The following is a 23542-nucleotide window of genomic DNA, read 5'->3' on the forward strand; positions in this document are numbered from 1 at the left end:
CTCTCTGTGAACACCAACTGTCCCAGAATGCGAATCACAAAATATGATACCAAATTGGAATTGGAGAGAAAAATCTGTTGTCATACATCTTTCGGTTTCAATACTCGTCACGCTAGAATAAGCCCTGGTGTCCAGTTGTTCTCTGCGTTTTGACGCTACCACTGGTTGAGACTCAAAGTTTAGGCTTTCAGGAAAATTATTACTTCAAAACGGCTCAATACATGGCCCAATAAGCAGAAATACTGTCATTCTTGTGACTTTTCTCGTTGTTTGCCACTACTCTGTCACAGACTCTTTGGAGGTTTATCACCCTACCTGTCTAGGTCCACTTTGCAGTTCTTTCAGAATGATCTACTCAAAACTGAAGTTGATAAGAACCCTCAGAGCTGCCCTTTGGAGTTTTTCTTTTTTTTTTACAGTTGCCGCTTTGGAAACCCGCCAGTGATCAGGCAATTTCAGATAAGCTACCGCAGGTCACAACAGAGGTCATCTTAAGCATTCTTCTCAATGTTCAACTTCAAAGAGCTAGTCTTGAAGATAACTGTACTCTTCTGACCTCCAGTTTGAAATGGCAGAGCCTTTTAAGGTGGGGGACTGCAAGCGGCATCCTTTGTTTGCTCACCGCTGACAAACTCCCTCCGGAGCTGAGCATTCAGAGCCAGTCTAGCCAGACCCCCGTAGCCTCCCGCGATGGAGGGAAGCTGTGGCCAGCAATTGTGAGAATTTCCTGCCCCCGGAAGGGAGAGAGGAGAAGAGAAGGGGCCAGCAGAGTAGAAATAAGCAAAAGACATCACTGGAGACTTTGGTCAGAGGAGGTGAAAAGAGAGAGCAACCAGAATAGTTAAAATTAGAAATTGATACAGTGGTGAGCATTAAAAGTTTTTCACTTGATAAAAGATTTTTGCCTGCAGGTTTTGAATGATGACACTTTTGATCTTTGTTAAAGGCATATTTTATAATATACAGTAAATCACTCTTACCTTATTCAAATCAACCTGAAGTATTTTGGGGCTAGCTAAAACTCCAGCTGAGAGGATATTGCTGGCTCCTCCTGCTTGGCACAACAGTGACTTTACCTTAAGGTGTGGCTAAATATTTGAAAGCTTTAAGATAAATTTTATTGCTGCTGTTGTCGTGGTAGTGAGGGCAGTTCAGTTTCAGCCAAGTATTTGCTGGTGTACAGGGAGATTTCAGGCATCCTGTTTGGCCCCTTAGTCAGAAATACAAGCTGTTTTGTGGTCTAAAATTTTGAATCGGTTTAGGTTGATGTTTTTCTGTGTTCACTAACTTTGTGGGAGCTGGTATTGGAGTCAGAAGTGAAGTTTGTCATGTTTCTTATGTGTTTAGGAAGTTTTACACTGGTGATTTTGCTAGAACATCTACAAGCTTGAAGTCATGTGTACAAAACTAACAATTCTGCTCTGGCTCCTTCTGTTGAGATGCTTTGATTTTGCTCTTTCACTAAAGCAAAGCCAATGGTAGCTATAATTATCATGGTATGTTGAGTTTTCTATTACCGATGGATTTGTTGTTTGAATGGGTTGGATTGATTATCGACTACAGTCGATAACGTATCTATGGACAAGCGCTGCGACTGACCCTCGGTGCTGTCACAGTTTGAGCCCCGAGTGCGTGCTTCAAGACATTCGTCCGGTGTGGCTTTTTGTCCGTCTCTAACCAGAAGGAGGTTTGCTTTTGTGCACACAATCACCGGACCTCGTGTTTGCCTTGGCTGCCTCTCCTCCTATTATCTGGCCTGGAACAAATGAAGGCAGGGCCCTTCCAGCCAAATGGTCGGTCAGTGGCCATGGCACTTCATAGCAGTTCTCTTCCTGTGTGGGAAGAGGAAGTGAGGTAGTTCCCCTGGTTTAGGAGTTGGGGTGAAGACAAGGAAGAAAGTAAAATAAAATGCAGTCATGCCAGAGAATTGGTTGCGATATGGTTGGGTAAGTAAGGGTGGTTAGAAGTCCTTTTGTTTTTTGGGGTTGGGGGGGATGAGAGGGGTTTGTAATGAACCGTGTCTTTTTGTTGTTTGTTTTTGAGATGCATGTGCGGAGCAACTCTATTGTTAAGCTGTTTGTTTCAGATTCCCCATGCCCCTGTCTACTTCCTGGACACAAACAAAAGCTGGATACATTCTCTTGCTTCATATTTGGATAAATAATGTGATTTGGTAATAAATATTCATCGTAATATTTTCTCAGAACATAAGATTCAAACTATATTACTTGAAAATAGATTTAATAGACATGCTAAGGGACTGGGCATGTCTTTGGATAGTCAACAACCAAAGTAGCTTGCAAGATCCCATATTTGTTATTCTGGACTAGAAAGCCATCACTTTGTTTGCATGTCTGATTTGCATTTCAATAGATTTACTGTGTTTTCGGTGATTTGCCCTGAAACACGTGTTTGGTTTTTGCAGACACAGGGGCTGCCCTGTACACACACAAACTCAAACCTATTCACAAGCAAGCATAGAAATCTTTCGCCCTTGTTCTGAGGAATGTATGTATAATTACTGCTCAGTTTCTATGTTTCTTTGGGTTTACTATGCTCTAAAAATACAAAATGAAACACACACACACACACACACACACACACACTAAGATACACTCTTTCTGAGACGTGTAATTTCATGTGGGAAACAGAGAAAGGTCTTTTACTGGTCACTTTGGTGGAAGTTGATCTGATGTTGCCCCTGAAGCAGCCTGCCTCCGCAGTGAAAGGGGGTGAACTTTTTTTCTGGTCGCGTCACACCTTGTTGCTAGAGTTTATCTGCCGCCTAGGCTTGTTGTTGGTATGTAAATGCTTTCATAACGTGTAGATTAGACCTTTCACAGGAGTCCTCTGGCCTCTCTGTCTGTCTGAGAGGGTTTTTGTGGGTTCCCTATTTTTATTTTCAAGAAACTAAACTGAGTGCTGTAATCATCTCAGCAGGTCACTGTTTTCTGCATGCTTTTCTTTGTCATTCTTAAAGTATTAGAAAAAAGAACTATCATGGCAACAATATTGAAAGAATAATTAATCAACACTGGTTGAGACAGCATGACTGTAATGTCTAAATGCAAACAGAGCAGTCCAACTTTCATCTGCAGGTCTGCAGTTTTCTTTTCCTGCTTTTGTCTGTCGGATTGCTTTGAAACATTTTCTTAAGTTTGTCCCACATTTGCACTCTCTATCCCTTTGCCACAGTGACAATGTTGTAAAGTCAGCATTCAAAGGCCTTGAAAGACATGTTTTTTTGTTTTTTTTTCCTTCTCGTCCAGCTGCTTGCTTATTTGTAGCAGATTGGGGTGTTGAGGGCCATTTGGCTTATGTCATCTAAAAGGCTTTCTCACATAATTGGGAGACTGTCCCTGCGGATCCTCTGACATGCTGAGAACCTCTGCATTCAGTCACAACACTTAGCAAAGCAAGTCCAAATGTCACACCCTGCCTTTGAAGGCACTTATGAAAGAGTTTGTCTGGCGGTGTTGTGAACAAGTTAGATGGTTGCAAGGGAGTTAAAGATGACAGGTCTCTATGAATAAGGGTGACTGTGCAGGAGTTTGTCCTGTAACCAGTGGGTTGCTGGTTCAAACCTCACTCTGTCTGTCTAAGTCGTTGCGAATTTCGGTGAAGCATTTCACACATGCCTTCCCTGCCAGTGGTGGCCAGAGGGCGCTGGTGCATGGCAGCCTCATTTCTGCCAGACTGCCCCAGGGCAACTTTGGCAACTATAGTGGAATGCCACCATCAGCTTGTGAATGTGTGCATGAATGGGTGAATGACCGAATTTAGTATAAAGCGTCTGGAATCCTATGGACTAGATAAAGCGTGATACAAGTACAGGCCATTTACCATCGATTCATTCTCTACACCATCTTATCCTTGAAGGGTTGTGTAGAGGCTGGTGCCTATCTCCAGTGGTCATTGGTGAAGAGGCTGGGTATGCTCTGTACAGGTTGCTAAAATTGACACATCTCATACATACAATTGTGTTTTCCAATAGAGGGAAGTCTTCATGATCAACTACGCCTTCGTTCTGCAAGGGCATGCTTAAATCTTGAGGCACCGCAAAAATTTGTTTAACTGGTTTTGCAATTTCCTACTATAACTAACATGCTGTATAGTATGATATTATTCCAGGGTCCAAGTGCCTTCAGACTTCCTTCGATCAAATTCAGCCTCAGGAGTCCCTGATTACAAAGACTTGAGAGGGTGTTAGTGCAATTTCTTTGAATGAAGCGTTGAGCTCCAGCATTAGAAGCATGTAAAGGGATACTGAGTAGGAGAATAATCACAAGCCAGAGAGTTCACATCACCTGGTAGCACATTACACCAAATGCTAAACATTAGCATGTGATTCTATTTTATAAATGAAATTCTGGCCTATGAGATTCAGATTTAGACTTGGTTTGCCTATTTGATCAGTAAGACATTTTCATACAAACTTAGTTACTTCCTGGCATCTTTTGTAGACATCTTTATACCTTACACTTTTTAAACTTTTTCACATTGTTTAGATAAAAGTCAATGTTGTCTTTCTACAACAGGGGTTTTCTTGTTGGGAATAAGGTGTCCAGCTCAACCAGTGCTTCTAAGGTCATAGAATCTATGAAAACTACCTCATCAGTTTCTCGCTTCTCACATTTCACAAGTAATATTTGGAGTTAGTTCATCATTTTCAGTATATTTTTTTATTATTATTTTTAGTGGTTTCCACATTGTGACATTGGTTCTCTATCGTTCCTGTCTTTGTTGTGTAGAAATCGAAGCCAAAGAGGCCTGCACCTGGCTCCGAGCTGCAGGATTCCCACAGTACGCCCAGCTTTATGAAGGTAACAAACACCATGGGACACTTCAAACACACAGAGCATGTGTAAAGAATTTTTACAAGGGATGAAATTACATTTCAGAGATATTCTCATTCACAGTACTTTTACTTCTTTCTTTGGCATCTCAATAAACCATTTTCAATGTTGTGCTGGAAAAGTATGACCTAAAATTGCAGAAGTTTTAAAGTCACAGCTTTGGTAAGCCTTGGTCTTCCTTGATCGGGATAACCAGTCAATGCTTAGCTCAGTGTTTTCTTTTATTTTGTACAGCACATGTGCTGTACAAAATACACACACACACACACACACACACGCACACACACACACACATCCTTCCACATGTTCTTTGTTTTAAATACAAAAGGTCAGCATTCACATATGCATCTATGCGTGCACACACACTTTGCATAGTGTAACATTCCTTCTCTGTGTTTCCTAGCAGCAGTGAAAAGAAGGAATTCCATCCATACATTAAGTTTGCTCCACATCTCCAACATATTACGTACAGTTACTGTTGAAAACCAAAACTTCTCTGCGAAACATGTGCCCCAACACTGGCCCTGCTTGAGCTTTAAAATACATGCTGACCAAAGTATATCTAACAGTTCATGTAACATGCCATTTGCCCTTATGTAATTACAGAATGATGACAGAAGGGTTAAGCTACGCTTGTCAGCGGGTCGCTGCAAGTTTCCACCTAACCGTGAAAGGTTTTCCTATTAGAGTTGAATGGCTATTGTGTTTCTGTGCAGCTGTTGGTAACCCTTTATGCATTAATTAACAGAAGAAAGGGGTAGATTTCAGGGTACATTCAGCTCATATCTTGCTGTCATCTTCACTTAACAGGGAATAGCAGTGCTCATCAAGCAGGAGTCATTTTCCGCCTGGATTATCTATAGATGGATCTCGATTATCTGTGCTGTCGTGACTATTGCCCCTCTAAAGATAAACAGACTGATAGAGCATCTTCAGTCAGCTCTAGTCGGTTAAAGATTGTGGTCTTAAATGTCTGGCATTTTCTTAGCATCGTTGCCCCGAGGGGTGTAGATCCAAGATTCTTATTACGGTCAACACATTCCGTCTTCAGCATCGTCAGAGTCCTTCCATCCTCAGCATTCCAGTCATGATCCCCCCACTCCCAGCCCCCACAACAAAAAAAAAATCTTAGTTATTTTAGCTTTAAGGCATGATGCTAACCCTTCAGCCAGATACTGCTCAGCTGAAGAGGCAGTCCTGTTGTAGGAGAGCAGAGAAGGAAGTAGCAGCGATGGAGTACCTATTGTCATTGTTCAATCAGTCCCCTGTTCTTTCACCCCTGAGCTCCACATCCCCCCTGCCTGCATGGCCTGAAAGCTGCAGCTGTGTTTGTTTGGTCGGCTAAGACGGCATTTCCTTTTTTAGCTTTTCATCAAGGTTGAGTGGGGATGTGGGAGTAGCTAGGTGTTTGAGCAGGTGGGCGTCTTTGGGATGGTAACTCTAGTTTTATCTGAGCACGCCGTTTGAATCAGGAACACAAAATGCCAACACTAACCTAACCCCTGCCTCTTGTGTTTCTTTCAGATTCCCAGTTTCCCATTGACATATCGTCAGTCACTAGAGACCATGACTTCCTTGATCGAGATGCTATTGAGGCTCTCTGCAGGTGAGATAACAACTCCTACCCAACCTTTACTTTTGATGGTATGTTGTTTTGACCCTGATGCAAAAATCTAAAGCAGACAACTTCAAAAGGACACTCGCCTTAGAACGTTTCTGATTAGATTAAGGAAGTGTGAGATAAGAATGAGATACCCAGTGTTTTTCTTTTGTATGTTCACACCATACAGATATTTTACTCCTGCTGGATATGAGGGTGATGTAAAGAGTCTTAGAATTTGGCATTGTTCTCAATCTGTAGAATGCCAACATCATTGTGGTAGTAAAAGTTTCTCGTAGGGGTGCCCTGACCTGATTTGAGGATTTGTTAAAGGGAATTGTGGAATTATCAGTCTAACAGTCTTGAATTAAACTTGAAGTACCTGTTGTTGGTGTTCTGTCTGTAATGTTCTTGTTAGCGCTATCCTCTCATTTTTAAGGCAGCAAATATAATTTTCACATATTGTTAAACAATCTACTAAGTGTTTTTCATGCCTTCCAATGGCGTTCAGAATAGAAAGTGGTTTGTATTAGTTTACACAATGTTAGGTTATACAGTGCTCTCTGCTCTGCACAGATATCTCCGGCTCTCTATGGGATTCCTCCATATTTACACTTTAGATCTTCTACTTCCAGCTTTTCAATGGGAACGAGGCTGTTGAACATGGATTGGTTTAGATGCCAAAACCAGCATTAAAATTTGACCATCACTTATGATTGAATTAAGATTTCACGTATATCCATGCCATGAATTTTTATCTGATTGGGATTCAGTTTGGGCAGTTGCAGTGGTATTCACAGTGAAAGACAACTTTTATCTCTGTCGTATTAATTAACTCATTGGAGTGGGGTAATGGTTCTTTAATAGAGTTAGTCACTTAATCGAATTACAACTCCAGAAAGTGTCCATCTATACATCTGGATGCTATTTTTCTCTTGGAAGGCTTTCAGCCCCACCCTCTACCTCATAGCTATCCTTCAGTTGCCATCACTTTATCTCTCTGTTGTTACATGATATGCTCTAAGAGCTCACAAGAGAGAGGACCTCAACCCCACCACCCTTCTTCCCTTCTCCAGGTGGAAGCAGGGATAAGCTTTCTGTCCCCTCCCCGCATTTTCTCCTCCACTCTAGCAGATTTCACTGCTTATCGAGCTCTTCCCGTTGTTCTAGGGGATTATCCTTCAGCAGCTCATTAGCCAGACTGGTGGCACCCCACCTTCCTCTGTTGTCTTGCTCTTCCACTTGCTCAGTTTTTCCTCCTTTCTCCTTTCCTTGTGGTGCAGTTTTGTTTTCTAGCGAAGGTCAAGGAGCTTTAACTCTTAAAGCCTGCTTATTTTGAACATGTGTTTGTACTTGCAGGAGGTTGAACACTCTCAACAAGTGCGCTCTAATGAGACTGGAGATCTCTCCACAAAGAAAGAGGGTAAGTGCAAATGCATACACTTGCAGTTGCTCGCATTAAAAAGAAAAACAACCTTTCTGACGACTTCTTCAGAAACACAATTGAATTTCCCCACCTCAACTGTCAGATCGACCACTGGACACCGGGTGGAGTTATGTTTCCTCTTTAAAAAGGCAAATACTGAGAGTATTTATACATCAAGATAGCAGGGACCCTTGGGGGAGGGAGAGGAACATCAAAGGGTTGCACTCACCTGTATCTCCCCCTTGCATACTTTTGGGAGATTTGCCGATTTTTTTTTTATATCTTCGGCATCGTAACAAGCACCAAAAAATAAAAAAATAAAAAAATTCTGCAACACTCAACAAATTCCTTCGCCTGAGGTTTTGACCTCTGCAGCTTTTTTATATGGCCTCATTTTTGCTACTCTTAGTAATGTAATGCTACCTTTGGTCTGTCTAAACAACCAAGTCTCGATAGATTTAAAAATGCACCATATTTTTGAAAATCACAAAATATTTATATATTTAATATTTATATTTTTGGGTGATTGGTACAAGAGTGCTCTGTGAGATGAATGCAATGATTTGTACTGGATTTGGTGGTATCAGAGGAAAGGAAACAGATCCAGACATTTTAGATTTTTGTTGGTAAAACATTTGACATTTTTATAATTTCCTTTCTCTTCATAGTTATGCACACATAAGTGTTAGTCTGTTAAGTAAAATCCCAACAAAATGAATTAAAAAGTCTTTGGTTTACGGTCAAAAATGTGAAGGAAAAAAAAAAGTAAGATTTATAAATACTTTTGCAAGACGCTTGTCCTATGAGTCTTTTGAGAACTGCAAACTTGTGATATTGATGACAACCCACATATTTTCCACTCTAGATTTTATGGCTTGTAGCGTCAAATCTGTAAAGGGTCAGTCTTGAATAACACAATTTTCAGTTCAAACGTCTTGACTGAGACAGTGACACTTTGTGACAGTAATTACCCAGTTTCAAATCAACCATAACTCCCTCACAGCCTGAAGGGCTGCATAGTAACATCCTTGTTCGGTGGGTGGTGGTATTCATTAGGATGACCCTCCCTGTGTCACCTTTCATTTCAGGAGTCAACAGAGGTAGAGGAGTCAAAGAGGCAAATAACCTCTTTGACTCCTCTACTCTTATGAGACCCCCTCTCTCCTCCCCAGAATACTTAGGAATGCATTGATCTCTTCATGTCTTCGCATTCCCAGTCCCTTCAGAATCACCACCCCGTCTCTCGATCTCGTTCTTTGTGGTGTTTTTTTTTTCTTGTGTTGAATTATTGAGAAAATAAATAATTTTCACTTTACAACTTCAAAAGTGGTCGCTGGTCCAGCAGATACTTCGGTGGCTCCAGGGTTTGTGGATAAGATATCTGCAAAACTTTGACAAATGGCTTCAGCTCGGCAGAGTGGTTGGTGCTTTTTGTGTGCAGCAAATGAAACATGACGGTTTTCTCACATGCTTGCTAGCATAACTGGAGACTCGAGCACAATTATGTTTTTTTTTTTATTTTTTTTATTATTATTATTATTTGAAATTGTGTAACCTAACTGTTCACAGATGTATAGTTAGGGTGAATTGTACCATTTTATATTTGGATACCTACTTTAGATGTTTCCTGACTTTGGACCAATGTTAGAAGAATGATTTGGTTCCCAATTTTTGAATTGATGTTCGGTTGAACGCTGGAAGCTGTTTATGTTTAACCCTTAGTTGACAACTTTCTTGGTGTTTTTATATGAAGAAGACACCACAACAATAGTTCAAAATCAGCTAATCCATTAGTTTGGTAAAATTTAAATGTAAAGTTAACAAACACTCTTACCATACATGGTCTGTGACATCCCTGAATAGGGTGTATATTTTCCTAAGACACATTGATGTGCATGAGGTCATCAAAGCTGAAAATAATGCTAAGTTTGAGCTTTTAAACCTAGCATTATTTAAAATTTTGTAAAAGACAAAATCTGTCTATATTTTAGTGTTTTATAGTTTGAATTAGTGTAGATAAGTCCGTCTCCGTCTGACGACGACTGGGTGGGGGTGGTGACCCCAGTCTGGCTGGCTGCATTGCGAGCTACGGGGGTCATAATGGAATTTCCTGAATGCCCTTCAGGGTCTGCGATAGATTAACCAAACTGGGGGGGTTAAATTTTTTGGACTTGGTGCTTTTATATTAATTGGAGCTCAGTAAAGGCAGCTGCCTTCATAGTGTAATGTATATATGTCTGTCAATCAATCTGGAGACGAGAGAGAAATGAGCTTACTCTAAGCTTTAGACTGAGGTAATTTTGTCCGAATTTGCTTCCTTATTATGTCACTGGCTTTTGATAAATCCTCTGACATTTTGTAAAGGATCCTGTGTTATGACAGAATTTGTCAGCTATTGTATATAATTATATGTCATGTAGGTTAAAATTAGAACAATTCTGGAAAAAGGATTCATAACTCCAAGGAGTTTCCTGGATTGCAGTGAGGAATGTTGTGAAAGAAGTGGAAAATGTTCCTAACTATTCCTCTCCCTCCCGCTCTCCCTACCCCTCCCATGTTCCCGCTTCCTCCCTCTCTTGTCCCCTCCTTCGCTTCCTATTCAGAGTGAGGACTCAGATGAGGATGAGCCTTGTGCCATCAGTGGCCGCTGGACATTCCAGAGGGACAGCAAGCGATGGTCCCGGATGGAAGAGCTGGAGGTTTTCTCCAGTTTCCCAATGGATGCCGTCCAAACCGCCTTTCCTAAAGACCAAGTACCCCAGAAGGGTAAGCTGACTCTATGTGAAGGGAACAGTTCAGAGAGCGTGCTGACTGACGTCAGTGAGCAGCCTGAAGTCAGTTCCATCCATAGCAGTGGGAGTGGAGGAAGAGGAGAGGAAAAGATCCATGGTGCTGCCTCGATTAATGAAGTGGTACCTGCTGGTGCCACACGGGCTAGCTCAGTAGCCAGCATGTGTTCATCCTCAGGCACCGGGGGATCAGCAGGTCAAAATGAGGATTCTCTGTCTGATGGGTTGCCACCATCGCCCCTGGAGACTCTCAGACACTTCACCTTCGATGTCAAAGCAGGAACAGTAGGAGGAAGTCTTGATAGAGAAGGTGACGGTGGCAAAAGCACTCGTTCAAGAGCTAAAAGCTTCCTCAAGAGGATGGAGAGTTTGCGACTACGCAGCAGCACCTCTTCCAAGAGAAAAAAGAAAGGGAGCGCAGTCGGAGGGAAAATCGAAATCAGCGGCCCTGTCATCAAACAAGGCTTCGACGACGACAAACTGAGGAGGCTGAATTGCGTGGACATCTCAAGCATCAACCTCAATCACCACTGCAGTGCTGCTCAGACCATGACTCTCAACCGGAACCGCTCTGTGTCATACTCCACTCAGACCAGCAACGGGAGCACTGGAAGCACTGGGAGCAGTCAGTCTGAAGCCAGCAGTGGCAGCGCAGTGAGCACACCGAGTCCGGTGACTCGGGCTCGCAGCCACAGCACTGCAGCAGGTTCCAGCAAGAGAGGAGGAATGTATCTGGAGGGCTTTGATCCCTTCAGCCTCCTCCAGCAAGAGCTGAGTCGTCAGCCGCCGCAGCCCAAATCAGCGCCGCCCATTCCCTGCCAGGCCAGTGAAGGGATGTCCATCAATGAGCAGAACCGCAGGAATAACTGCAGTGCTCAAGACAAAAGCAGACAAGAAGAAGAAGTAGAAGAAGATGAGGAGGAGGAGGAGGAGAAAGAGGAGGAGGATGAAGAAGGGGGCATGATCTTCTTCTATTTGCCTGAAGGCCACAAGCCTGGAACCTTCCCCAAAGCCCTGCAGGATGGGAGTTTGCGCAACAACAATGGGAACGACAATGGGAACTCAGTGATCCTCAGGGGACGGCAAAGCAGGCGTCAGCGTCGCGCCTCTTCAGGTTCAATCGACAGCCGGCTTAGCTTTTACGACAACGTCCCCTACGCCGAAAAAGAGGAGGGAGAGGATGAGGACAAACTAGAGGAGGTACTCCAACATGTCACCGGCTTCGTCAATGCCTGGTCAGAGGCTGTGGCCGGTGAGGAGGAGGAGGAAGAGGAGGATGAAGAGGAAGAGGGAGATTCCGACTCTGCGTTGGACTCGGCATCGCCGTGCCCCTCCTCACCTCTGCAGAACAGGCTGGAAGAGACGGAGAATGGAAGTGACCAGGACAGCACAGGAAACCCCTTGGGCGACGTCGAGGATGGGATGAGGGAGAGAAGAGATTCAGGCGTGGGAGCGTCTCTTACTCGAACCAGCAGGTCAGTAAAAACAAGTTAAACTCTCCTCCTACTCAGGCTTTAAGACTATTAAAGAACAGTTTTCTCTGCATTTGGTCTTCATTCATGAACGCTAAGTTACCTACAAGTGAAGAATATTCTAAATGAACTTGCCACTAAGCGATAAACAGAAGAACAGGCTGAGACTTCTCCTCTTACATGATGGTGCTAGGTTCTCAGGAATGCCTCCTTGTCTCCATGGAGACTGTTTCTACACTCTCAGGAATTTACCAGCAGAATTACTCTTGGTTTCTTTTAGGTAATCTCTTGATTGCTGTACGCATACGTCTTCGTAATCCCTACATAGATCACTCGACCACACACAGTATTTGGATACTCTGTGTTGTTTTTAGCATTCCTGTACACACGAAAGCATGACACAGGTCCCAGGGGGTTAACTGCTCTTTCTGTTAATCATCGTTCCTCCTCCTGAGTTCTCAATCTGTGCCTTCCTCTTCTTCTCCAGACCACAGAAGCTCCGCTGGCCGAGCTTCCAGAACTCCCACCGCCCCAGCTTGGCCTCGGCTCAGCTCCAGATCAGCTGCCAGTCTGTGCTGCAGATGAATCTGCTGCAGAAACTCTCTCTACTGCAGCTCACTGCTCTTCTGGAGAAGCACACTCCAACAAACAAGCATGGCTTCAGTTGGTGAGTGGTTGGACTTAGAATTTATGCCCTTTAAAGTAAGTCTTAAGTTGTTTGCCCTTAGGCTGCAACTGGTCACATTTGGTCTTATAAATTACCCCTCCACCTCCCACCCCCCCTCTCAAAGCCCCAAAACATAATCCATTCAACCAGTCACTACCCTTCAGTTCCACCCGCCTCCCAGTGCAGTCCATCTGCAAGTTGTTGTATGGTACTGTGACGGCTGTCCACAGAGGTTGGGTTTCACATTCTTTTCCCAGGCTCATAATTGCTGGGAAGGGGTGCACATTGTCTTCTTTTTAACGGTGCAATTATGGCTGTTCACACGCAAGGTGCTGTGCTGAAGGCACGAAAGAGCTGCCCCCTTCTTAACTTATCATTTCAAAAACACCCTTTAAGCCAGCAGCCTGAGCCACTTTATTTCAAAACTATTCACTCTCACCCATCGTCCTTAATATGTGTAACAACTGGTTATGATTTTCCCCCAGGCTCCAACCTATAATGCAAATTAAAGTTTTGCTCTGGAAAGTCATAATAAACCTGAAAGATAACAGAAAATTGCAGATACACCAATTTTGTAAATGGTTTTTCATCTTCAGTTCATGCAAAACTGAAACTGAGTAGAGTCTCAGCATTCGACACACTTTTCTCTTGCCCTTCTCCTATGAAAGGTCCTTATTTGTATTATTAACAAGTGTAATGTCAAAAAAGGATTTTAAAACAAAAGAAAATGATTATCTAATTTCAAAACAGGATGAAAGCTCAGAATAAAATATGTTCAACCTTCTTGCTATCTACCAACGACTTGCTCTCTCGCCACCTTACAGCCTAAAAGTGTCACATGGCAAAGCTTTAAAAATATTGTTTTTTCTTTAAATAGCTTCATAAATCTCTGTTCTTATTCAACTTTTTTTTTCAGTTCACTGATATTGAAGATGGCTAAATTCTAGTTTCTTCCAATAACAACATCCACACCGAAGAGTGTGGTATATTTAGTCACAGGCGTATTTGTCACTGTTGGATCTGAAAATCAAGCTGCCCCAGTCAACCGATAAATTCCCAGTAAGTCTTAACAGAAAAGCAGTAGATTCCGTGGGGCCCTTACAATGTGTCCAAATGGACTTGGGGTAGTTTTCAAGTTTTCTGATCAACTAATAGCAAATAGAATATTTTTTCTCATGTTTTTCTCTCGTTCAGCGCCTTTCTTGCTCTGAAAACAGAAGGCATCTTGACAGTCATATGACAGATCACGGTCTTTCTGAAAGACAGAGTCTGATTGTTGGTCCCTTGTACATATTCAGAATTCCATCCATGATCATAAAATGCTTCTTTTTCTTCGTTTTTCCCAAACTGGGGTTCTCAGAAGTACTCCAGAGTCTTGTGAGCTGCTCTTACAAAGACGCATTTGTACCAAGTCATGCAACAGAGGCACTCTGCTAAACACACTCACACCCATACAGAAAAAAATCTATAAATCTGTGGGCAGGTTTGTGTGAAACGGGATGGTGGTGACAGCAGCTTTTGTGGTTTTTGTCGTGTTGGCCAACAGTGGCCATGTCAGTGAACATCCAAAGAAATTAACAGGTGCTAAAAATTGTCCGCAGTAAATTCGTGGTGTCTCGCTTCAAATCCCATCTTTTGTATTTGGTTTGTCCTCGCCTTGTTTCCCTGGCGACAAATATCTACAGGCACCCTGTAGATATTACATTAAACAGGCATGCTTTTTAGTTTATTTCCGTAGAAATCAGATTAGTTTTCTGATTTAGATTTTTTTTTTTTTTTTTTTTTTTCTGGTGGGGGACTTTTACCTCAAGTCTCAAGCAAAAATATGACCTACTTGAAGATTACAGCTACATTCTTTTCTTTTGTGTGTTTGTGTTGCAGGGCTGTGCCAAAGTTTATGAAGCGAATCAAAGTGCGGGACTACAAAGACCGGAACGTGTTCGGTGTGCCGCTCCAAGTCATCGTCCAGCGAACCGGCCAGCCACTTCCTCAGGGAATTCAGCAGGCCATGCGCTATTTACGCAATCAGTGTCTTGACCAGGTAATTCTAATTGCCCAGATGGTCACATGTAAACAGATTAGCACAAATTGTACCACATGTTTGTTCCTACACGTCTGGTCAATCAAACTTCCATTCTTACACCCCAAACATATGGTGACTTGAAAAAGCATCCGTAATCTTGTGTAATGTTACGAAATGTGAACAAGTTCAAGGGGTATGATAACTTTAGCAAGGCACTGTGAATGCTGTTTCGTTTCCCTTAGCAAAGCGTGTCTGTGCATTCATACGTACAGAATGGGCGTATGTGGAGAAAATAGCTGGTAAAGCAGCACAAAAATAGAGAGAAGAAGGATTGCTTTCTTCTCAAATAGGACAAGGCGCCTCTGTTCAGAGATGGTGAACGCTGGTGGAAAATATTCTGCCTAGATGTTTAGTCCCCATTTTCCTCCCCAAGCGCTTCGTCGTACGGCCCAAAAAAGGCCTCTGATGAGGTCCTACACAGTGTGTTGTACAAGAATGCACACTGGGTGTCATGGGAGCTTCGTTCAAGTACAGTCAACAATCCCTGTTATGATGTAACTCCAATTAACTGTAAGCCCTTAATGTGTGGATGAGTCAAGAATGTTCTTTTTTCTTTCCAAAAACAAATTATTGATTCAAAAGATGTGAAGCATGGATCATTGGGAAAACATTTACTCTTACCACAGCGGGTGAGGAATTTGGACGTCAGTGTTTCTTTGTATTTTCTTACTTTTTGAACGTCTTCATATTTTTTTCATGTTATATCAAGCTTCAGTCTAGCACAGTTGTGAGTTCAGCCCTGTTTGCTCCTGCACCCTTAAAGAAACTCGAGTGCAACCAGGAAGAGGGGTGGGGGTATCTTTTCAAGATATTTGCTGAATGTATGACGTTCCTCCGTTTTCCTCCCAGGTTGGCCTTTTCAGGAAATCTGGAGTTAAATCTCGCATACAAGCTCTTCGCCAAATGAACGAGGCCAGTGGTGCAGATGGCGGAGGGGTCAACTACGAGGGCCAGTCGGCCTATGACGTCGCCGACATGCTGAAGCAGTATTTCAGAGATTTGCCTGAACCGCTGCTGACAAGCAAGCTGTCTGAGACCTTCCTGCAGATTTATCAATGTAAGGAAACAAAAAGAGACGAAGCCCCACAAAGGCAGCTTTACCTCGCATAATAATGTTTTTCTTTGCTTCTGTAGATACTTATCACCTTGTGTATAATTCTGTGTAGCATGAGGATCCTATAATGTTTAATCCCTACCGTTTCACAAAGTGTTTCAAAAAAGATCAAGTCGACGGAGTCCTCTCCAAAAAAAGATGTATTATGAACATCCTGTGTCTTGCGTAACACACCAATTTCAGGCCCCGGCCATTACTCGTACTCTGCCGACGAAGTGGCTCCTTACACAATATCCTTATTGGATTAACCAATTTCTGCATAAAAAGATGACATGATGCTGCATGACGGCGGATAATTGTATTAACAAGCAGCCATGACAAACGCCGCCTTCTCTTCCTCCCCGCAGACATGCCCAAGGAGCTCCGTCTTCAGGCGACCCGCGCAGCCGTGCTGCTGCTGCCGGATGAGAACCGGGAGGCGCTGCGCACCCTGCTGTGCCTGCTCTGCGACGTGACGGCGAGCGTGGCAGAGAACCAGATGACGCCCACCAACCTGGCCGTGTGTCTGGCGCCGTCGCTCTTCCACCTCAACACTCTCCGCCGCAAAGAGAGCTCCTCTCCCAGGTGTGCGAGTGCGAGCAGTCTGGAATAGAAAAACTAACCAGTCAGTTTAAAAATCTGATCTGTTATTAGGATTTAATCTCTAAAAGGATGAAAATCCGTTATTCCTCCCATTGCGCAGTATATGGGAGGAATTTGCTGCCTTTTGTGTGTTAAATGCACAAAAGGCAGTATCTGGTTCAGGCAGAAAATTGGACAAGCCACGACAATTACAAAGAGACAAAGGACAGAGAAGAAGAAAGAGGTGGGGGTGGGGAACTAGGGTACCAACAATGAAAGTGACAAACCACATAAAAAGTTGTGCTTTATCATGCTGTGGTCTCATTTCCGTAGAGATGCACCAATTAATCATCCACATGTCAGAATCGGCCAGTTATCAGCTTTGATCAGTGATTGGTAGGTCTAACGCATAAAAAAGAGTTTTGTACTTTTTTTTCTTAAACCAACTTATTCCATCTTTTTTCATCTATAAAACCCAAAACCGGCGTGGCGCCCTTGGATAAACTTTGCTTTATATTAATAAAAATCAGGCAGAGTTTAGGGTGCATGCTTTCAGGCATGAATGAGAATAATTTTGAAATTCTTTCATTTTTATGCAGAATAAGACATCTATCTACCATCAATGAGTTATTGTTTTTCTGAAAAAAAAAAAGACTGAACCTTAAAGAAAGCTAAAAAAAAATGCTAGAAAAGCCTGATGAGTGCCTCTCTACATTTACCTTGAGGTCCACTAATGGAAAGATTGTTACTATAAATACTGTACATGCAGCTGATGCATCTGATGCAAATCCTGTGTTACACTGGTGAAAGACACTCCAGTGACCTTTTCAGGCCTCCTCCTGTCTGCTGTTTTGCAGCTAGAATAACAAACTGAGATTAAATACCTCAACAGACTCATCTTCGACTCTCTTGATAGTTGTGTGGACGTTGGTAGGGAGCTTGTTGATTGTGATTGACATTATCTGTCTCTTTTTTCCCCTTTTTATATTACATAACATGAAGCATCCTGGATATTTCAAAAACAGGAAGAGGTCACTCCAGGGAAACAAAAGAGTAGGATGTTGTAGATGGAGGGCAGAGATGGAAGGAAACAGAAAAGGTTACATCTTAGCCGACTTAGACAGACATTGTTCCACATATAGGAATTGTTTGCGAGGGGTTCATCGGCTCTGTACCGTTTGACCCTTTGTTTCCACTCTGTCATCATGAATACATCTTCTCTCTTTCTCTTTTGGCTTGTGACAGGGTGATGAACCGGAAGCAGATGCTGGGAAAACCTGACCAGAGGGACCTGAATGAGAACCTGGCTGCCACGCATGGACTGGCACACATGATCCAGGAGTGCAGGAAGCTTTTCAGGGTCAGTTCGCAAACGCAGTAGGAAATAAACTTGCTCTTTACGGTAGATTGAAGCATAAAGTTGTTTTGATTTCAGTTCCACCTCACTCCGCCTCATCACTTCCCAGAGAACTATGAAGTGTTTTTCTCCAATCTTTATTAACTTTATTAGCATTGACCTAACTAGTCACTGTTTTGCATGCCCTGATTTTTAACATGAAAATATTTTACAGGTTTATCTTTCCCAAAACCTTTTCATTTTTTTATTCTTTAGTTAATTTTGGCTGCTATTATGGTATTAAAATGAATTTATCAATGATACAAACATAACGTTTTGTTTTTATTTTAAACTTTTTTTTTTTTTGCTGCCAGCTTAGCAACTATTGAAAGAAAAAAAAAAAGTTTTTAGTTTTTAGAAAGCGAATCCAACTCAAGTCCTGAGTCTCTAGACTGCAAGTCTACGTCAGATCCAAAGTCTTTGTTTTTACGGCTTATGTGCGACTTGACCCTGAGTTGCTGATTGAGTCGTTGTCACGTGCTTTTTGTCCATGCATTTGTCATGTAAACACACTGCCACTTATATAACTCGTCTTTGCAATTCTCACGAATGTTGTGCAAGCAGCACTGTGACAAATGTCTCCGACTGACTCCATCCTGCACAATTTACTTTGTCTTCAGTTTATCCTTACACAATTATTTGTACAGCACATACCAGTGAGCACTGTGTGTTCCCTCTACAAGGTGTACTAAATAATCAGCAAAACCTATCAGGGCAACTTTTTCTTTTTCTTTTTTTTTTCTTTTTTGAAACCTGCTCTGTCTTGCAGCTTCGCCTCAGACATGTAAAATCTAAAGGGGAACACACTTTGACTTATTACCGTCATTTAAACCTTGATTAGATTGTGGACAAACTTCCTGCCCTCCCATTGTGCTCATATCCAGTGAGTAAACCCAATAGAGCCCTTAAATGATATTTGATTAGATTTGCATTTCCTCAGGAGGAAGCAGGGATGAAATTAACATATATTTATCTCGACCTGAGCTAGTCTTTCAGAGGATCTTGGACATATACGTTGTCAAGATTCAATTTGAGGAGGAAAGAAATAAACAACAAAAAATGAGCTGCAGAAGCCTAGAAATATAAATTAATCAAATCCCGCTTTAATGATTCATCCATGTCCAAGGAGAACTTAATAGTTTCTGATAAACCAGGGAGATAGTTGTGATAAGAGAGACCTTAGAGAGTTTAAGCTAATCACTTTTTTTCCAAATCTGTAAAACCAGATAAAACTGCTGTAAAACCTTTTTTTTTTTTTTTCGTACGAAGAAAAAAAGATTGGTGAAGCAGCATTTATTGCTACCTCACGGTTTGTAACGCCCTGACCTTCCATCTGCTGGATTCTTCCTTCCAGATCCCAGAAGAGATGAACCGCTGCAGAAACTCGTACCTGGAGCAGGCTCTGCTGCCGCAGCGCTTCGAGGAGCTGGCTGGTGAAGAGGCCGGGCAGGGGGGCTACAGAGCCTGTCTCCAGGACAGCCTGGACCTGCTTCTGAAGGAGGCAAAAGACAAGTTCAAAGGTTATGACAGCTGCTCCACGCCTGAGCACGCAGAGCTGGCCTGCAGGAAGGTAAGTTCACCTCAAGTAAATTCCCAGCTGATGAAATTCATTGGAAAAAAAAAAAAAAAAAAGGAAATATGGGTTAGTCTGTCTGTGGTATGTCAACAAGCTGCCATCTCCGTTTCCTGTCATCTTCATGTTCGACTCGCGTTTTTTAAATAGTGAGTGGAAAAACAGCAGTTAGGGTTTCCTGTCTAGAAAGGCATCCGTGTGAAAACGGCTGCGCTCTTGGCTTCGCGCTCCCATCCCTTCTGCTCTGGACTCTCTCCCAGAATGACATCAGCTTCATCTCGCAACACACACAAACACAACTTCTCCATTCTCCCAGGCCTACATTTCCTGTGCTGAACGTGCTTAAAGATTTGGAGGGAGTTATCTTTTCTCCTGTGTGAAAGTCGCAGCGGCGTCGCAGCGGCACAGCGGCCATGTTTTACCGACAGATGGGAGAACAAAGCGGCTGACGGGACCATAATGAGTTCATTTTCAAATACAGCAGGAGTGTTCTGTAAAATTTAAGTTGGAGTTTTATTCTGAACCACAAACTTGAATTTGTTTTGAAGAGGCTTTTTGCGATTGACCAACTCAAAGTAGCACAAAAGGGAGAAGTGAAAGGAAAATGATCCAGGGTTTTCAAAATGTGGTGTCCATTTATACGTATTCCTTTTCACTCTTGGTATATCCTCCAAACACTTTTTGGATTTTTAATTTTAAAAGAAAATGGAGACCACTGACCACATAAAAAACACATAAAATACAAAATAACATATTTAGTAGATTGTGGCTATAAGAGGACAATAATTTAAACTGATGAATATGTTTCTGTTTATCTCAGAAGTTCCAAGGAATGTTTGTGTAACGTTGCCTGTCGTTTTTTTTGTTCTGTCCTGCAGGTTCACGACGGATTTCCACTGAGGCTCTGGAAAGTCACCGTAGAGATTCCGGCGAGTCCCGATGATGTTCTGACCCGAGTGCTGCGAGAGCAGGGTCACTGGGACGAGGATCTACTGGAAAGCAGAGTAGTGGAGACGCTGGATGAGCGGACGGAGATCTACCAGTATGTTCGGAACGCCATGGCGCCGCATCCCACCAGAGACCACCTGCTGCTAAGGTAGACTCGTTTTCTTCTCACCTCACGCTTTCTTGTTTTTTTTTGTTTGTTTGTTTGATTTATTTATTTATTTTAAATTTCTCCGCTTTAGTTCAAAGTTAATGCTAAATATTTTGATTATCACTGTCAGAACATGGATCACGGACCTACCAAAAGGTGCGTGTGCACTTGTTTCTACGTCTGTGGACCACGAAGGGGTGCCAGTGGTGGGTGTCCGCGCCAACGTGCTCACTTCACGCTACTACATAGAACCCTGTGGAACCAACAAATCCAGACTCACACACATTTCCAGAACTGACCTCAGGTTAGTGGCTTACACAGAACCCAGGGTGATCATAGCTGGAGATGCACCAATCAGTATGAGATCAGAATCGGCTGAATCAAACACTGGGGGAAAAAAAAAATCCTCAGTCATTAAATGCATCAAAATTAAAATCTCCTTCCATTTTTAGTCCAAAAACAAAAAATTACCAACATGTGCTTTCTGAATTCAGTAAAAAAAAAATTAGATAAGATTTGGGGATACTGGCTTTGGTGCATAAATAATCTTAAAATGCTTTCACTGTTTTACGCATTTAAAACTAAACCCCAATCAAAGATTATGAACAATAGTGTTCATGTTTTCTTTGTCATAATCTATTGGGAAAAAATCAGAATCTTAGAAATGGACTCATCAGGTCAGACCTTTAATGAAACCCAAAACTTGATATCAGCCTGTAGAAACCTGATCGGTGCAACGCTGACTAAAGCAAGCCAGTCACTAAATACGCCAGCATTTTCATAGAGCTGCGTCATCCTAACGCTGAATCTCTTTCTTCTTTTTTAGGGGCCGTTTCCCAGAGTGGTACAATAAACTCCACGGACAGCTGTGTGCTGCTGAGGTGGCGCGAATAAGAGACTCCTTCACCGTTTCCACGGATAAATAAACAGGCAGCGTGCAATTCAGACCACGACAAATTCTTGGGACTGCAACTTTGGATGGAGGCAAGTCGTCGTCATGTTCACAGTGAAAAAGACAAAGTATGGAGCCCATATTCAAGGACTCATTTTCCCCAGAGTCAAAACAGACTGACTAAACTGGTCTTGTTGGGACTGCTGAGAGGACTCGCACACAGCCGTGTCTCATCCTGGAGACGTTTTGTTTTGTTGATTCGGAATGTGTGGTTTTGACTTTATCTAAAGGGATGAATACGGCTTCTGAGAAGCGAAGAAGACTCAAGGTATGCATGAGCTCGTGTGTGCGGGTGGGTGCAAAGCAACAAATGCTAAGTGCGTATTTTGTCGCGTTGGTTTACAGTCAGAGGAAAGCAAGTACATATAAAGTATTCCGGTCAGAAAAAGCTGACGTGGCCGTCCGCCGCACGTCGCCTCTGACCAACTTCTCTGTTACAGCGAAGCACAGGAGGACCTGTAGATGTTATTAAGAGCTGATGAATGAATGTGTGGGTGAGGAAAGATGCAAAATCCACAGGCTGAGTGGAAACAAAAGACAGGATACGGTGGGATGACAGGTGGGCGACTGCACGCAGGGTTTTAGTGCTTGCAGGTAGAGGAGGAGGAGGACCGGTGGCTGGCTCACCAGAATGAAAGGACCGATCAGCCGGGATCCCATCTACTGACAGATAAAAGTCGCTGCAATCCCCTCCAGAAGGATTTGAGTGAGTCATGGGTTTTATGTGGAAGCTGATCTTTGTTTGTGAAGATTCACGAGGCGGGTTTAGTCTCCGTGCGGGTGCCAAAAGTTAGTTCGTCAGTGACTTTAAAGAGAACGGCAGAAAGATAAAAAATAAAAGAAAAACAGATTTAATGGACCAAATAAAGAAAGAAGCTAAAGCTCATCCTAGAAGGCATCAATGTTTGTTTTAGTCTCAAAAACAGCACAGTTCACATTCTTTTCTTTTTATTATTTGTTGTTTGCAATTCTATCCTATTAGGAATATATTGAAAACTATACATGTTCCACTTTCTTCATGCACAAGAGAACAGAAGACACAACTCACTGCAACTGAAACCTCCAGCTACACGAAAGACGAGAGAGACAGAGAGAGAGAGAGAGAGAGAGAGAAAATGTCCTTTTATAAAGGTGGGGATTTTACAGGTTTTACTGTAAAGAGCGGAGACTGAATGTGTCTTTTTCACAAGAAGGATAAAAATCTATTTGCGTAAGCGTCTTTCACTCTATTGTCTCGCTGTGTTTAAAAAGTAATTATAGAGATTTGTGCCCACGTAACTCCTTCCAGCACCGACACTCTTCCATAGGAGACTGTCCAAGCTGTTCGTGCTCAGTGTGTAATTAATTCACTAAGCCCTTTGTTTATATCCTACCAGTTTGTACCTGTAACAGTGTCTCTGCCAAATAACGCATGACAATGACAGTTAATTTAAAGCAAATATATTTATACCTCAAATATGTGTGTTTTTGTATCATTTTATGTTATTTTATTGTACATGGTAAGCTTTGTGCTACAGAAATGTGTTTTATCTTTTTTATTATTAATATTATTTCTGTACAGGTTAATTAAAGTGCACTATTAAATGTATTAAAATAATGCCTTTGTTGGCTGTTTTCTTTTCCACAGAGAATTTGTATTTTTCATTTTTTCCCCCATTGGCTTGTTTTTTACCGTCCAATATTCTCCAGTCACTCATTTAAACCACAGCTTGTTCCAACTGCAGCTTTTCCCTCTCGCTGACCCTTAACTCCGTAAATCTCAAGTGACTTGACTCCATTCCACACCAGTAAATCTGTGACAGGACTAGAGAGGCCAGGAGGATAGTGATCTCACTACTAATTATTATTCTTACATAAGTTTCTGCTATCAGAACGCTGTGGGGTCTGCTGTACTGTAGCGGAGAAGCTTAATAAGAGGCCAGGCAGTCATGTGGCAAAAGCAAGAGGGGCTCTAACT

At 42.4% G+C, this 23542-nt stretch overlaps 1 protein-coding gene across 2 annotated transcripts in view; it reads left to right on the plus strand.

The window, feature by feature from the left end:
• Positions 1–23182, plus strand: part of dlc1 (DLC1 Rho GTPase activating protein) — a 79201-nt gene extending 56019 nt beyond the window's left edge. The window contains exons 5-17 of one of the 2 annotated variants that reach the window (XM_014996549.2): positions 4752–4823; positions 6381–6462; positions 7816–7879; positions 10486–12146; positions 12631–12810; positions 14692–14851; positions 15743–15950; positions 16355–16571; positions 17814–17928; positions 19319–19534; positions 20416–20633; positions 20764–20937; positions 21460–23182. In XM_014996549.2, the coding sequence (XP_014852035.2) occupies positions 4752–4823; positions 6381–6462; positions 7816–7879; positions 10486–12146; positions 12631–12810; positions 14692–14851; positions 15743–15950; positions 16355–16571; positions 17814–17928; positions 19319–19534; positions 20416–20633; positions 20764–20937; positions 21460–21559 (3467 nt within the window). In that variant the 3' untranslated portion in view covers positions 21560–23182. Of the gene's footprint in view, positions 1–4751; positions 4824–6380; positions 6463–7815; positions 7880–10485; positions 12147–12630; positions 12811–14691; positions 14852–15742; positions 15951–16354; positions 16572–17813; positions 17929–19318; positions 19535–20415; positions 20634–20763 lie in introns of both variants that reach the window. The other variant, XM_088004358.1, reaches the window with a different exon arrangement.
• The last annotated feature ends 360 nt before the right edge of the window (positions 23183–23542 follow it).

The sequence above is a fragment of the Poecilia mexicana genome, unplaced genomic scaffold, assembly GCF_051168715.1.
Source record: "Poecilia mexicana isolate PSO_F unplaced genomic scaffold, ASM5116871v1 scaffold_1, whole genome shotgun sequence".
NCBI lineage: Eukaryota > Metazoa > Chordata > Actinopteri > Cyprinodontiformes > Poeciliidae > Poecilia > Poecilia mexicana.